At 42.7% G+C, this 17208-nt stretch overlaps 1 protein-coding gene across 1 annotated transcript in view; it reads left to right on the top strand.

Moving 5' to 3' along the window:
• Nucleotides 1-17208, top strand: part of DNAH7 (dynein axonemal heavy chain 7) — a 147145-nt gene that overhangs the window by 105242 nt on the left and 24695 nt on the right. The window contains 5 exon segments of the mRNA XM_006082723.3: nt 2431-2564; nt 3590-3925; nt 9734-9860; nt 10999-11193; nt 12718-12810. Coding sequence (XP_006082785.1) covers nt 2431-2564; nt 3590-3925; nt 9734-9860; nt 10999-11193; nt 12718-12810 — 885 coding nt within the window.

Genomic DNA, 17208 nt, shown 5'->3' with positions numbered 1-17208 from the left:
TGATCTATGAGTCACAATTGAAATCCTGGAGATCCCTGGAGGGTCTGATTGCTTCATTATTTTTAATTGCTGGGATTGATTAAACAGGGATTAGAAAACATAGTGAAGCAGTTACTTGCTTTCATTTACAAATTAAAATACTTCCCCTTGATCCTATTTTTAGGATCTTTTATGTACCTTTTGCTTTCAAAAGTACCCAGGGGATGACAGCATGCTATATAACCCTTTTGAATCTAAATGAAAATAATATTAGGAAGCCATCTTTGTATAATATTCTTCTAGTTATTTTTATGGGTTTTGGCTGTTTATTTTTTTTCTTCACCATTTATCCTCCATACCTTCTTCCACTTCCTCCTACCTCCCCCCAACACACACACACACAATCACCACACTGCTGTCTAGGTCCTTAAATGTTTATTTGTGAGCAGATGGTTGGATTTGCAAAATATTGATCTCAAAAAATCTCACATTAATGGAATATGAATGACTACCTCTTTGTGTCTGAACACAATGGGGTAAAAGTTGTAAGACATGCATTTCACTAGACACGGTGGCCCTGGATTGGGGATTAAAGCAAACGTAACCTGTGCACTTGGTTCTCATGCCGACAGGGAAGATCCCTTGAAAGATTTAGTTATAATTTTTGCACGAAGGAATGCCAAACAGTAGAGAATTACATAACAACATTTCATGAGTTTTCTGAATTGCTCAGTTTCAGGAATGGCTTGTTATCCCATTTAAATGTATGATTTTGCCCATGCAATCTCTATGTTTAGTGGCATCCAACCCTATCATGGGGTAAGTGAGGGGGGAAGCTGAGAAGGCGCTGGGTCTGGGTGGAGGAGGGAGCCACCTCCTAGGGCATTGCATGAAGCTGTGATAAAATTCCCCATCACGGGTAGGAAATGTTCTTATAGAACATTTAGTATAGAACATCTAGTTAATATTTTAGCACAAAAATTACTGTCTTCCTGCAGAAGAAATTTTCTCTCACTGGGAAAGGTGGGGTGACACAGGGTCTCCCAGTCAGCGGGCAGAGCTGCAGCACATGCGACATTTCATGGTTTGTGTGCATGGGATTCCACAGTCAGTCAGCATCCCTAAATTAAAGGCACACGGCAGGGAGGCGGGGGAGGGGATGCTCAAGACATAGGTGAGGACTTTAACTCAAGACGTGAGGGCAGGCAGATTGCAAGAGAGATGTTGGGTGGGGAGAGTGCGTGTTCAAATTAATTAAGGTCGATATGTTCAAGGTCAATGAAGTTTTTACTGCCTTATGGGTTTGTTGGTGACTAGAGCCAGAAAGTTCCTGTAGTTTATTGCTGTGTGTGGATGAGGGTGTGGAGGCAGGGGTGAGAGCAGGTTGTAGAGGGCTGAAGGATGATCAAGGTGGAGACAGAAAGCATATATAAGTAGCATCTTCACTAACTAAGGTTATGAAGACACCAAGAGCAGGTGTTCCATAGCTGAAAGGGATTGTGGGGACAAAAGAATGATTTATTTTCATGTTGTTTGCTTTTTAAAAAGCGAGACCTGAGCATGATTACTTTCTCACTTAGGCAAAGAACCAGGAAAAGGGGGATTTTAAGATGTAGGCAGCAGAGGGAGATGGGCCTGGAAGAGCCATTATGTACGAAGCAGGTGTCAGCTTGCTGCATCCCGCTGGGCACCACTGAGATGCACACCCCTTAGCTCCCAGTAGTGGCTGGTTGTCGGGCTGGAAGTTCCATGTTATAATATGATTATGAAATTGTAAATATGTACACTTCACTTGTGACAGTGATGACAGGGATTTCCCCCTCTTATCTCACTGTGTAAGATTTCCTTTTTTACACTTCTAGGATCCTTAAAATACAGCCCAGCGGGTCCAGTCAATATGAGAGATGGTTTGCAACCTGATTCTAATTGATTTTGAGGTTAACAAATTATTAGAAATTGGACCAGTTTGAAATCAAAATAAGTTTTAAAATATATTTTTGTTGATTTCAGAGAGGGAGAGGAGAGAGAGATAGAAGCATCAATGATGAGAAAGAATCATTGATCCACTGCCTCCTGCATGCAACCCCCCCCCCCACTGGGGATTGAGCCTACAACCCAGGCATGTGCCCTGGCCAGAATCAAACCGTGACCTCCTGGTTCATAGGTTGATGCTCAATCACTGAGCCACAATAGCCGGGCTGAAATAAAAATAAATTGATCACAAGAAAACCCCTTTAAAGTATTACATTTATGACTGTAAGAAACTTTAGTGTGTTTTTAGCCCAACCATCAAGCTTGCCTATTTCTTTAGTTATCATCTCTACAAATTCCTCCTTTCACACACTCTACCATAGTAACTAGTATCTCTTTAAGGTCAAACTTGAAGCACAAAAGCAGAGGCTTTCTCAATAGAAACAATGACTTGATTTGTGTGTATCCTTCCATTTGTAGGTGACATTATTAAACTTCATGATAACGTCAGAGGGAATGCAGGACCAGCTGTTGGGAATTGTGGTGGCGCGAGAAAGGCCGGACCTTGAGGAGGAAAAACAAGCCCTGATACTGCAAGGAGCCGAAAACAAAAGGTTTTAAACACTACGACATACAGAATTATCTTTCCTTGTCCCAAGATCACTTTGAATCAATGGAAGTGCATTTTAAAGATCTATCCTATATAATAAAAGGCTTACATGCAAATCAACTGAACAGCTGAACAACAGGTTGCTATGACATGGACTCACCACTTGGTGATCAGTGCGCTCCCTCAGGGGGAGCATGGCTCAGCCAGGAGCCAGGCTCATGGCTGGCAAGCTCAGCGGAGGTGGCAGGAGCCTCTCCTGTGCAGCGCTAAGGATGTCCGACTGCCAGCTTAGGCCCGCTACCCACTGAAAGCAGGCCTAAGCTGTCAGTTGGACATCCCCTGAGGGGTCCCGGATTGCGAGAGGGCGCAGGCCAGGCTGAGGGACCCCCCGCCCCAGTGCACTAATTTCATGTACTGGGCCTCTAGTTATGTTATATTAAACAGGTGCGTTGAATAGGAAGATTTAAGAGGAAAATATAAGGTATTACAGAGCTTCTATGCGACCTTGGAAAATGCATTACCGAGTATATTTTCACAGGCAAGTTCTTAGGCACTGGAAGAAGTAGGAGGCAATGTGTTTCCCACTTGTCAATGACGCTTTAGCACAAAAGCTTTAGTATTTATTGTGTAAGGGAGCTCACCTGTTTTCACTGGCGCACAGTCTGAATGGACATGTCACACCCACTGTCTGCTCATGATATCTGTATCTCAGGTAGAACGGGTACGGCTCGGTAAGTCGTGGGAATTTCGGAAAATGAATGGAGTGATGCTTCCTGTGCCATGGGGGCTGGGATGTGGATGGCAGAGTCGGTTGGCTTACCGTCTCCCCACTTACTGCATAAATGGCCATTGGAGAGCGAAGTGGGGCAGAAAAGCCTGTCTTTCTGACATTTGCGAGATAAGAAATCATACGGCATCACCGTTATGGTGTTTGTCCCAAATGATGCATTTCTTTAGGTAAAACAATGTGTACGTAAAGCGATTTCAAACAATTTCTTTTTCTCCTGAGAAAATTGTGTTTGATTCCAGGCAGTTAAAAGAAATAGAAGACAAGATCTTGGAAGTTCTTTCGTCTTCGGAAGGCAATATCTTAGAAGACGAAACTGCGATTAAGATACTGTCTTCCTCCAAGGCGTTGGCCAATGAGATCTCACAGAAGCAGGAGGTGGCCGAGGAGACCGAGCGGCAGATCGACACCACCCGCATGGGCTACCGGCCCATCGCCGTCCACTCCACCATCCTGTTCTTCTCCATCGCCGACCTCGCGAGCATTGAGCCCATGTATCAGTACTCGCTGACCTGGTTTATTAACCTTTTCATCCTGTCTATTGAAAACTCAGAGAATTCAGACATTTTAACAAAAAGGTAGGTGAATACTAACGAATGAATGCATGGGCATTAAATAGCAGTGGGTGGCTTTCATTGTTTTTCCGGGATGCTTTGATCATTGCAGGCACTTCGCTAAAATGACTAATCGTCATACCAGAAATAAGTGTGAGGGTTTGAAATGGAACAGATGTGACCAAATTCAGTCTGCCAGGAAATGGCTTACAGAGATATAAGGTTATAAGATAATTCTAAAAAGAGGAAACAGGGAACCTCATTTTAGCATTTGCAAAATGTACTTATGATTGGAGAAATGGAAAGAATAGTGCAGACCCCTAAGAAATATGACTCTTACCCTCTGTAAGCTTGTATTTCAAAAGTTACTAATTCACATTTTTATATACACATATGTAAACTTTGTCAAGTAACAGGGTTTTAAAAAAATCTCCTGTTGTGACCATTTGGTATATTTACATGAGATACCTAATTTTACTGGTGGCTCTTACACTCAGTAATGGAATTCAGACCTTAATGGTACGTCTGTGAGAATAAAATTTCATTTTGTTGCCAGTGAGATAAATTTTAGTTTGGTGTTAAAACATGTTTTTAATAGAGTCTAACCCAAAATGACTTCTTGAATAAAGAAAATAACTCATTGCAGCCATTGCCCTTTGTAACGTTCTTGATCAATATGAAGCAGATACCTGTTCCTTGGCTGTTTGTGCCCAAAGGAAACTCAGTTTAATAATTACCACTTGCAGTTAACACTTAAAATAATTGCTAATCTCCTGACATCTCAATTCCATTCCTGCATTTACGATGGTAGAATTTTGCTAAATGTTGAATGTTCTTAGACTGAGCATTTTCTTTTGGCATTATCATTCATTATTTGACAAGCTTTAGTATGAGACTAATAAAGGGGTAAGACTGATGCTTAGCAAACCGTTTTTCAGATGTCTGCTCATGAGCCAGGAAACAGAGGGAGAGGGGAAAGTGGGGTCTTTAGGGAAGAAATGCATGATGGTAGAGTTTAAATTTTGTTTTTACATAAGGATACTAGAGGTCCGGTGCACAAATTCGTGCACCGGTGGGGTCTCTCGGTCTGGCCTGTGAGATCGGGCCGAAACTGGCTCTCAGACATCCCCCGAGAAGATTGGATTGTGAGAGGGCACAGGCAAGGGTGTGGGACCCCACTGGTGCATAATCAGGGCCAGGGAGGGATGCAGGAGGTTGGCCAGCCAGGGAGAGACTGTGGAAGGGCTCCAGGTCATTTCTGGCCAGTCTTGCTCAGTCCCGATTGGTTAGACCCCAGCAGCAAGCTAACTTACTGGTCAGAGCGTCTTCCCCCTGGTGGTCAGTGCACGTCATAGCAAGCGGTTGAGTGGCCTTAGCATATCATTAGCATATTATGCTTTCATTGGTTGAATGGATGACAGACGACCAGACACTTAGCATATTAGGCTTTTATTATATAGGATTTGAAAATGCTTTAGTTTGTTTCTCTATCTCTTCCAGTATCTGGAATTTTAAGATTAGCATGGATTAGTGAAATTCAGAAAATAAAATTTTAAATGACTTTTCTTAGAGAAGCTCCCAGCCATTTGCATTATGGTAGTTCACTGAACAAGAATGTTTGCTTTTAACTCTAAAATCTGAGTTCCTTGAGGCAAGGATTTATTTATTTATTTATTTTTTAATATATTATATATTTTATTGATTTTTTACAGAGAAGAAAGGAGAGGGATAGAGAGTCAGAAACATCAATGAGAGAGATCGATCAGCTGCCTCTTGCAAGCCCCCTACTGGGGATGTGCCCGCAACCAAGGTACATGCCCTTGACCGGAATCGAACCTGGGACCCTTCAGTCTGCAGGCCAACGCTCTATCCACTGAGCTAAACCGGTTCAGCAGGATTTATTTTTTTAATGTTCCCACACAGAGGCACACAGTCAGTGATGTCTTGCTTCTCACTGAAGTGCCTAAATCTCAATCCTGGTTACAACAATAATACCAGAATGTTAGCATCTTAACTGCTTCTTCTTTAAAACATATTTTTCTTGATTTCAGAGAGGAAGGGAGAGGGAGAGAGAGATAGAAACATCAATGCTGTGAGAAAATCATTGATTGGCTGCCTCTTGCACACCCCACATTGGGGATCGAGCCCGCAACCCAGGCATGTGCCCTGACCGGGAATTGCTCAACCACGGAACCACACCAGCCAGGCTCATCTTAACTACTTCTAAGTCATGGTCTTTTCTGGAGTCTAGAGAAAAAAATTTCTTTGCTCTGTCACTTAAAGACACATTTTGTGCACAAGATTTAAAAATTAGAACAATTATTTTGTTTTTATAACAAAGTAGAACTCATCCACCTCTGTGACATCTGTTTATTCAATAACTGTGATGTAGACCCATACAATTTATAGAAAAATTAAATCCTTTTACCCAGATGTGAGAGTTGGATGAAATATAGAAAACAAAATATACCTTTTTCTTTTTTTAGTTAAAATTCTTTCATTTAGAAACAACAGAAATCATATTTATGACTACAGTTATCCTACAATTATAATCTGGAACCAAAGAGTAAGTAGAAAAGAAATGCATTTGAAAACATTTGTTGAGGTTATTAACATACTAGAGGCCCAGCGCACAAAATTTGTGTGTGGGTACGGTCCCTAGGCCTGGCCTGCGATCAGGGCCATCTTCCCTGGCTGCCTACAGCCAGCCCTGCCCCCTGCTGCCACCCAGCCCTGGTTTCCTGTTCGCCATCGGGCCTTCGGAGCCTGCCGGCCAGGGGGAAGGACCAAGAGGTTGGCCGTTCCTGCTTGCTCGCTGGCCCCGCCCCCACCGCGGGTCACCCTCTGTGTGTGGGGCAACCGGCAGGGTGGGGACCTTGGCCTGGTGCTGCCTGCGTCCCCCGCCACCCATCCCCGGTTCCCCGTTCACCACCGGGCGATGGGAGCCTGCGGCTGGGGAGAGGGACCGAGAGTGGATAGTGACTGGTTGAGCAGTTGTTCTGGTTGTTCCACCATAAGGGTCAATTTGCATATTACCCTTTTATTATATAGGATAGACAGAAACATGCAGGAATCCTCATTATTTGCTCCATGAGTTTTCATAAATGAGCACACCTGTGTCACCAGCACCCAGACCAAGACATATTTGTTTCCCTCCTCAGCACTGACCCTGCCCCAACGCAATCACTGCCCTGAGTTCCGACCCCCTGGGTCAGTGTGGCCTGTTCCAGCGCAGCACAGCGATGGACTGGCACAGTGTGCACTTCTGTCTGCCATCTGCGTCAGCCTGTGCGTGTGAGATTCCTATCGCTCCGTGCGGTGCAGGCTTACTCACTCTGGTTGTGAAGTAGCAGGCCACGGGGCGAGCATATTGGTGGGGAAGTATAAAAACAGGCTCTCCTGGCCAGATCCTCTCCACCACGCAGCAAAGACAGAGTCTTATTAGGGAATAAGCCTTAAACCAGAATGCTCTGTGCGTCACAGACAATCCGGAGGAGATTGCAAAGATAGAAACCTCGCCCTCCCTCTGCCAGCCCCTGGGGGGAGTGACCATGGGTGTCAGCAAACTGCCTCACCCAGAGGAAAAACAGATGGCTGCTGTCTTTATGGCAGGAGGCAGCGCAGGCACTCAGCTAGGCTGCAACCCTCCCACGACACTGGGAGGCAGGGCGCTGTGTCCTGCCCTGCAGGCATCGGAGGGACGGTCCTCAGTCTCTGAGAAAGGCGTTCCCGGGTCAGAAAGCTGACGCAAGCCCCACGCTTTCCAAAGCCCTTACGTGCGTTTCAGAGAGAGAAGAACGGACTTCTGATTTTAAGTTTCCAAAAGGAAATGGGCTAAGAAAACAGAGGGGCAGGACATCTCTGTTCTTATTTTCAAAAGGGAGCCTTAAACCTGTGATTTTTACATGTGTATTTGTCCTTACACTATAACACACATTTTTATTCGTTGGCTGTCGAGGACAACTTGGGTAGCTTCAGTTTGGAACTGTTCTAAATTGTTGCCGCCTTCGACATTCTTGTACTTGGCTTTTCCATGTAACATGTACGGTAGGCATGTAGCTAAGAATGGAGTCAATGACCACAGTGTGTACATGGGGTCCATATTAGTAAACACTGCCACACGGAGCTCCAAACTTTTAGCCAGGCTTGTTTATTTTATTTTTATTATTATTATTTTTAGTAAAATAAGGGTTTTGAATTAAGAAGCTAACTCCCATTCAGAAATTAAAGTTAGAATGAGTTCTCGGAATCCTTTATCTGTCAATCATTGGTAAACGCCAGATAAGCTGTGGACTTCAGTTAGCTGCCGAACTCCAGCTATATCAGACTAACAAATTATTTGAGAATCTTAACTTACCTCTCATTTCCTTTTATTCAAAGAAAAAAATGTACTTCATTTTTGTTTGTCTTCTGATAGTTATTAATGATTACTTAACTGTGCAAGCTAACATGTTATGACTACTATGGTGTATACTATGAATCATCTGGTTTTTATAAAAACTTTAATGTACCAAAATTTATTATAGCAAAATAAATAACAAAATAAATAAATAACTATAGCAAAAAATACGCAAGTACTGAAACAAAAATCTAACTAGGATATAGCTTTGATACACAGACCAAACTGAAATCTCTCTCTCTCTCTCTCTCTCTCTCTCTCTCTCTCTGTCTCTATCAGAAATATATATAAGTAAACACACACACACACACACACACACACACACATACACACACACGAGGTTTCTTTCTTTTTTTCCCACTTCTACAAGATCATTTTTTCCATGTTATTAAATACTCTTCTAAAACAGAATTTTTAGTATCTGGACAATATACCACTTTATGAATGTACCACAATTTCCTAATTGTAAGTAATCTATGTCAATCACTAGCTCTCTGGAAATGTTTTGTTCATTTCTATTATAATTTTTATAACCTATCGAATAAAAGTATTTAAAATTTTTTATTTCAATGCTAGTTTATTTCCCTTGGAAGATAATTAAGTAAAAATGCTTAAAGTGTTATATTCACATTAAGATTTATTGTGAATACAGATCGCATGTTAGCACTTACTAGAAAGTTGTTAGTTACAAATATTGTGATCTGCATGTTCTGAATTTGTGGTAAATAAAAATGCAGTTTATCAAGTTTTGTGATTTCTCCAGCTTTTGTGAATTTATGAACAGAGTAGCACATTACTAAACTTAATAAAGGAGCTATAAATTCTGGTCTGTTCATTTAACATATAATATGGAATATTTGGAAGTACTTATAGAATAAAGAAATCAAATTTAACCCCAAGAAATGTTTTGTTAAAAATAGTTCACACACCTTTAAAAGTAATAGATTAATACAGCATACATTGATTTCTTTTTCAAAAGGAAGATTTTTTAAAAAAAAAATCAGTTGAGAATAAAATATCTTCTACTGGCCCTAACCGGTTTGGCTCAGTGGATAGAGCGTCCGCCTGCGGACTCAAGGGTCCCAGGTTCGATTCCGGTCAAGGACGTGTACCTTGGTGTGGGCACATCCCCAGTAGGGGGTGTGCAGGAGGCAGCTGATCGATGTTTCTAACTCTCTATCCCTCTCCCTTCCTCTCTGTAAAAAAAATCAATAAAACATATTTAAAAAAATATCTTCTACTGGTATTTCTACATCGTGTAGGTCTCAAATTAGTGGACTCAGCTGCTTAGGCTCTGGATTGTTTGGGGGTGACTGACCAGAAAGCTGATTGGGTAACATACACCTAACTGGTTTACGGGAGGTTTCCTTCCAGCACCTTCTTTAAAGTGTGACACGTTGGTATGATTCACTTCTCTCTCTGTCGCCCCCCAGGCTGCAGATTCTCAGGGACCACTTCACGTACTCGCTCTACGTGAACGTGTGCCGGTCGCTCTTTGAGAAGGACAAGCTGCTCTTCTCCTTCTGCCTCACCGTGAACCTGCAGATCCACGAGCACGCGGTCAGTGCTGCTCTCCCGGGCAGGGGCGAGCCCATCACACTAACGCCGCTTCGTTAATTGACTGATTTGTGTATTTGTATGGGGACATAGGCAAAAAGAGTTGTAAATCATTACACAAAAAGAATTACTATAACTAAGGCAAGACAACACTACTAGACTGAATTTCAGAGGTGAAAAATTAAACACGGAGTTCATCATGTAACTATTATTTAAACTTGTGTATGTTTTCATTTAAAATAAATTAGTTTCTATTAGAAACTTATATAAATACGAGAGGCCTGATGCACAAAATTCGTGAGGGGCTCGGCCCCCACCGCCACGGCAACCACCTCTGCCTCGGCCCCCGCTGCTGCGGCTTTGTCCAGAAGGTCATCCAGAAGGACATCTGGAAGGATGTCTGGTCTAATTAGCGTATTCCACTTTTATTATGATAGATGCATATAAATGTACTAAGTCTATTGATATGTTTACATCAAGTAATAGCATAAACGGTAATGTTTTTAAGAACTTGTGCAAGTTAGACAAATCTGTTTGTGTTGAACAATACCTTTCACACATTTTACTAAGTTTGAAATCCATTCATTTAAAATAAAGGGAGCACTGTGAGGATGGAGGCGGTGTGTAAATTCAGTATTTTGTCCACTTATGTGTCTAAGACATTGATTTCATATGGTGATATATTAGTGGAATTCTGAAGGAGTAAAGGATTTATTTTTGCATTTCTTGCAAAAGTTTCATAACAGTACTTGATTATATTTTATGGAAAATAATTGAAAATACGGCAGATTGATGGCTTTCCACAATTTCTAGGGCCAGCAATACTCTAAGCAGCCATTTGGAAAAACATATATTCAAACAGAATATGTTCAGATTTTCATGTTAAATGAGTAATTCTGGAGAAGATCATCAAAAAGTAGTTTTTTAAGAGGGAACAATTTTTGAAAAATGATTATGATAAATACAATGGTTTCTCATTGATAAGTACTGAACTATCTCAGTAGGATAGGATTTCATATGAACCACACCTGAAACTTGAAAATCAACTGTCAATTTTTAAAAACAGCTGTAAATGTACTATTTATGTGATAAACTCACTTCCGACCCTTCATGCTGCTTTTTTTCTTTTTTCCCCCAAAAGATTAATAAAGTTGAGTGGAGATTTCTGCTCACGGGCGGCATCGGCCTGGATAACCCTTACACCAACCCTTGTACGTGGCTTCCTCAGAAGTCCTGGGATGAGATCTGTCGCCTGGATGAGTTGCCCTCCTTTAAAGCCATCCGGAAGGAGTTCATGCACCTAAAGGAAGGGTGGAAAAGAGTCTATGATAGCTTGGTATGTTTTCAAGGCTCTCGCTTTCCAAAATGTTTAAGTGGAGAAAATGTTCAATAACATATTCTTATTTTTGAAAACAAACACGATTCAAGGAAGCTTTACGTAAGCTGGTCAGATGTTAAATATCAAAGTGTAGAACCACCTTCTAAATCAGTGATTCTGTTTGAACTTCCAATTCCTTGAAGTGCGGAGATGCGTGAAAGTTGCATGGTCCGTAAAAATACTATTTCTGAATTTCCCTGCCAGGTTTTTATTTAGTATCTGCTTATACTTTTGCAGTCATCATAGCAGATGAGCTGACATTTTATCAAACAGCTATTGTTTAGGTTTTTTGAATGCAGGATAAGAGCTAAAAAATGTTTTCATTTCATATCTCATGTCATTTGAGGAGAAGGAAAAGCCAGTATTTCTCAAATAGTTTTATGAATCCCTGTCTGGCTCATTGGAGACTACTACAGTTAACACATCTCATGATACTCAGTGTCCCTTCTGGAATTCATAGAAATTGTTGCCTTCCCAAAGTTTTTAGGTACAAGTGCTAATATTTTGCCCATTCCCAGTTACATTTTTTTTCTATTCCTTTGTTTCTACTCCTTTGACATTCTGCTTCCCTTGGACTTAATTCACAAGAGCTCTGTGTGCGGCAGCTGGGAGGAGGAGGGAAAGAGGCAGGTCCGTGGGGAACATTTTGTATCTGGGCACGTACTTGTTGCATTACGCATGATGGCTAGATTGTGTCTACGCACGAATTCAAATATTTTGGACAGGTCTCTTTGGCTCTCTCCTTGCTAGTAATACAAATATATTTCCGAGAGATAAATATGTTTTGTGAGTACTTCGTTCTAATTTGAAATAGAAATTTGTTCACTCTACTGAAGCATGGAGATTTCTGATCCGAGATACTGCGTCGTAGCCTTCCCTGACGCTTCAAAGCTATAACCGTCGCCCTTTTTTCAAGGTTCCCCTCCTAGGATCTTGATTCCTCTCTTCTCGTACATTTGTAATTGCTCTCTTTCTTTTTTGGCTTTTTTACTGTGCACATTCTCAAGTATTCTTTATTTTAAAAAGTACCAAAAATTGTTCAAAACAAGAAATAACACAATAAATTTTAGTAAAACGCCCTTCTTTTGTAATAAATGTTTATTTTTAGAAATAGATGATGAGAGAGGCTGGTAGGTACTTTTACATGCCTTTGGAGAAATAAGGGGAATAAAGCTTCATATGCACATTTATTTATTTTTTCATAAGAGGGATCATTTTGTTGATTGATTACTATTCATATTGAGATTAACTTGCTTAGTTCATGTCCTGGTTTTGATTCCTCTGTGGTGTTCTTAATTTTCTCTTCATTCCTTATTTCATAGCTTTGCCCTGACCTAATAAAACTTACACCAGTATTCTTGATTTCATTTAGTCATTATGTTTTCTCTAAAAAAAATGATTTATAAGTCAAAATGCTGTGTTTGTGTTAGTTTTAGAGATCATCTCCCAAATAATGCTGAATTATATCTGCTGTCCTTTCAGGAGCCACATCACGAGGCTTTTCCTGAAGCTTGGGAAGACAAAATGAATGATTTTCAGAGGATGCTCATCGTTCGTTGCCTGAGGCCAGACAAGGTAAACGTGAGCTTTGAAAGCAGCTCAGCTCTGTGGGCTCCGCCTCGCTCCACCCTCAGCAAACCTGTGGTCCTTCTGTGCCCCGGTTGGGGGGGTGAGGGGGATGACCTCACTTCCTTTTCATACAGCCGTTTCCCAAAAGTTTGCGTATTTACTAAAGCCACACTAAATTCAGATCACATTTCATAGCTTTATTTATTCTATGAGGCTTCCTTCTAAAGTATGCTCCCCCAGTTCCTCACAGCCGACTTCTTTTATATGCTGTAAATCTCATTTTTATTCTTATCATCTCAATACAATTAGTCAATGATGTTAACCTCAACCTAATATACTAGAATTTCTGGTTCTTCAAATGCTATCCTTGTATATAGTTCTTTGTTGGCCTTTGGAAAATTAATAGGATATTATTTTCGAGACATTTATTATTGCTGACTACAAACTAAAATTTCAACAATTTTAGTTTTATTGTCCTCAAATAATAAATCATATAACCAACTATCGGCTGACCTGTATGTCAGCAAATTTTAGTACTCATCAATATTCTGACCTGTATTATGATATGTAATTGTACTCTATTAAAAGAAGTATTCACTTAAGTACAATAGTTCATGTCCACAGAGATATTTATATACTCTGAGAAAAAAGAGACATTATTGGGGGGAAAATTTGGAAAAAATGTCCTGATTATCCTCTGTTCCTACTCAAGTAAAAGTAATACATAATTATTTCAGCACTTACCATAGTCACAATTTAAGTTGCTAAGGAATATAAGACAAGACTTCCATCCTAACAAAACAAACAAAACAGCAGGACTTAGCTGGTGGAACAGTGTTTTTTAAATGTTTTCAGCCACGTCAGTGCTGACCTGGGATGGAGGCACTCCTTCCTCTTTGCGTCGCCACCTGTGCAGTGAGCACACGGAGTCCTTGCTGGACTTGGCCGGGCCCGAGTGTCTGTCAGGCAGAGCGCCTGGGGCCCACGATACTTTAGGGGTCCGTGAAGTTGTTTTCATTTCTCTTGTGATCAGAAAGTGTCACCCAGCCCGTATTATATTTGTAATGATACCAGAACAATTGTAAAACATAATTTTTAAGTTGTTTTAATGAAGAGAGGGGCCCACGATGTGCCCATGAGAGTCTAGGGCGGCCCTGCCCTCCGGTGCGGGGAGTGATGCAGTGGTTTGAGGGTCAGCGTTAAACCGATGACGGATGACCGCGCTGAAACGTCCCCGGGGTGGCCCTTGTGAAAAATGACTCCCCCTGAAGCTTCAGGGTCCGGCCTGGGAAGTTCCGCCTCAGGCGTTCATAAGGAAGGACAGGAAGTGTTTCCGAGGCTCGCCTGGTTGGCTTCCCCTTTAGAGCCTTTTATTAGAATTTTCAAAGGTTTTCACTTTGTTTTCTCAGCTAATAAGACTTTTATACTAAAATGTCTCCACATGTGCTCTTGACCTTCTTGCCTCAATATTGGAAAAACAAAGAACCTTCTGTTCCTGTTTTAATTAAATTTAATTAAAAGCGATTAATGAACCATTTCCCAATTACAGCCGTTTCATCTGTAGATATCTTTCCCCCCGTTTTATGTTTTAAAAAATTTGACATTTTAATCTGAAGATACACGGAGCTACCAAATAGATCAAATATTATTTTCCATATTCCTTCTCTCTTTAGCGTGTTTTTGAGGGAGCTGGGGAGGGGTTTTGTTTGTGTGTATGTTTTTGTTGTTCAATCAATTGAGGTTCAACTTGTGGTTTCATCTTTCTCTTCAGGGGTGGGGAACCTTTTTTCTGCCAAGGGCCATTTGGATATTTATAACCTCATTTGGGGGCCATACAAAATGATCCACTTAAAAATTAGCCTGCTGTATTTGGTCAAACATTTAATTAGCTCACCCCTAATGCGTTGGCAGGGCCAGACCACATGATTTCCCAGGCCTTACAGGGCCAGCCCATCTGACTCCTCCAGGGCGACCTCGTGAGCATCTTCTACATTCCCCACCCAGACGTTCCCCACCCATTAGCTGCTCTAATACTTTAGCCCCATCTTGTAACTCTCCCTCGGGCTCCCCTCGGGCTCCCTTGGCTAAGGGGTGAGTGCAGATATTAACGCTTCTCAGCAAGACTTGCGGTTCGTCTCTCGTCTCTCCTTCTGCACACACTCGGTGGGGGGATTGGCCGTACACCTTGCTTTGGCCAATAACACGTGAGCATCTGACTCCATGTGAGATGTTCCGGGCCCTCTCCTGCCATCGGAGAGGTGGAGTCACGTGTAGAACTGAAGGGCCATGAGCCGGCTGGCTAGCTGAGCCCGCGCAGGGAGCGTTAGTTGCCCATACACCCCGGTGACTTCTCAGCGGCAAGAATGAGCTTTCGTTGGGTTAAGCCACTGAGACCCGGAAATTGTTTGCCACTCGGCACAACTTAGTTTATCCCAAGTGACACGTTGTCCACATGTACTGTCACCTCTGTCATCCTTAATCTATGATAATAAAAGCATAATATGCTAATTAGACTAGACGACCTTCCGGATGAAGCCGGGGCTGTGAGGAAAGCCCTGGTCCCGGGTGTCTGCTGGTGGCTGGAGGGAAGCCTGGGTCCCGGGTGTCAGAGGGAAGCCAGTGCCGGCAGCCGGGGAAAGGAAGGCCTACTCTTGCACAAATTTCGTGCATCGGGCCTCTAGTATAAAATAACTATTAGTGTGCTCTGACATTAGCAAACCCTCCAATCTTACTGTTTCCAGGAACTCCAATTTCTGGTGGTCAATTGTTGATTTCGGAATCTATATATTTTAAAATACATGTGGAGGTTATGCTTTTAAAAGAGTAGTTTTCCAAAGTAAAATGGTAGCGTGCTAGAGAAAGGAGCCGTGCTGCGTGGAGCTAACATTTGGGCTAGTGCCACATAGATTTTATTTCTTTGAAATATCTGAGTCATCGGATACTAAAATGTCCACCAGGAAAATTAGCAATTGCTTGAACTCTGGTTTATGAAATACTTGATTTGTCAACGCAATTGTTGGGGTCTCCTTTCCGCTGCTCTCCCCTCAAAACCAACGCCACCCAGGCAAGAGTCCACGGACGCCAGGTTCCCCGTTGCTCGTGTTTGGAAAGATGTAGAAGATGCACGAGGTCGCCCTGGAGGAGTCAGATGGGCTGGCGCTGTCCTTTCAGTTTGATAGTCTATAAAGTCCAGTCTACCGTGTGTCCTTTAGCGAAGCAGCAAAGCAAATGGGTAAAGGCTGAGGTGAGGAAGGCTTGGGCCTGTTTGCGAAGTGCAGAGCTCCTGGCCACAGCTCTCTCCTGAACTGTGAACAAAAAGCCAATCAATCCGCTTTCACCAAGAAACGTGTCAAATATAAGTTAGTAAGTTTCTCTGGCCTCCGATACATCGTCCTTGCAATACGTGGGAAAACCTGAGCGGGAGACCACAGGCTTCTCTCCCGCCTTTTGGAAGGCGGATGCCTAGATTAACCTGTCATTCTGTTGCTGACAGATTTCCGTCACAAGCCTATTGCTGGCAAGAAGGGATTGCAGGGGCCAACCCCAGCTGTCGCCTGGCAAACTGAGTGGCCAACAGAGTCGTTTGCCTCGGGAGCGAGGTTCAGTTTTAACGCTAAGAAGGAAACACGGCCCAGGCTGGTGTGGCCCAGTGGCTAGAGTGTCAGGCTGTGGACTGCAGGGTCCCAGGCTCCATCCTGGCCCTGGTCAGGGCACTTGCGGGAGGCAACCAATCGAGGTGTCTCTCTCACATGGATGTTTCTCTCTCTCTGTCTCTCCTCCTCCCTTCCACTCTCCCTAAAATTAATAATAATGATAATAATAAAAGAAAATTAAAATATCCCCAGGTGAGGATTAACAACCAAAAGACCCCCGAAGCACCGACATCTGTCTCTGCTCGCCCTCCAGCGCCCACAGGAGACCCGCAGGGGCGCCCCTGCCACCTCACACTCACCCGCAGTGAGGCCAGGCACGGAAAGGCCGGGGCTTGCGTTTTGTTTGTAAAACTATATTATATTAGGAAAGAAGTCCGCCTGGGGAGGGAGGAGGTCATGAAGCAACGTCTTCCTGTTGATAGTTGTTGTTTTTTATCTCGTGAGGAAAGACCAGTGCGGGAAAGGAATCCTAAGGGGAAGGGCAAGGACGGGGCCGGGCCCCGGGGTGTTTTCCGGTTCCTGCAATGAGCCCGACATCTGTGCCCGTTCACAGTATCTAACACAGGACATAGCTTATCCGGAAACAACCTTCCCGGCGAGTTTATTCGTCTGTGATTCGAGTTTAGGATTTCTGTCGTTAGAATTCCACCCCCACAAAGGGAGGACCTGGACTTGGGCATCCCCTCCTTCCTTCAGGAAACACTTCAGTGCACCAGCAATGTAGGTGTGACCTTGTTCGTCAGGGTCCAGG

Source organism: Myotis lucifugus, unplaced genomic scaffold (genome assembly GCF_000147115.1).
Source record: "Myotis lucifugus unplaced genomic scaffold, Myoluc2.0 scaffold_3, whole genome shotgun sequence".
Classification (NCBI taxonomy): domain Eukaryota; kingdom Metazoa; phylum Chordata; class Mammalia; order Chiroptera; family Vespertilionidae; genus Myotis; species Myotis lucifugus.
Note: the sequence above shows the minus strand (reverse complement) of the source record. Positions and strands in the feature narration are given on the sequence as shown.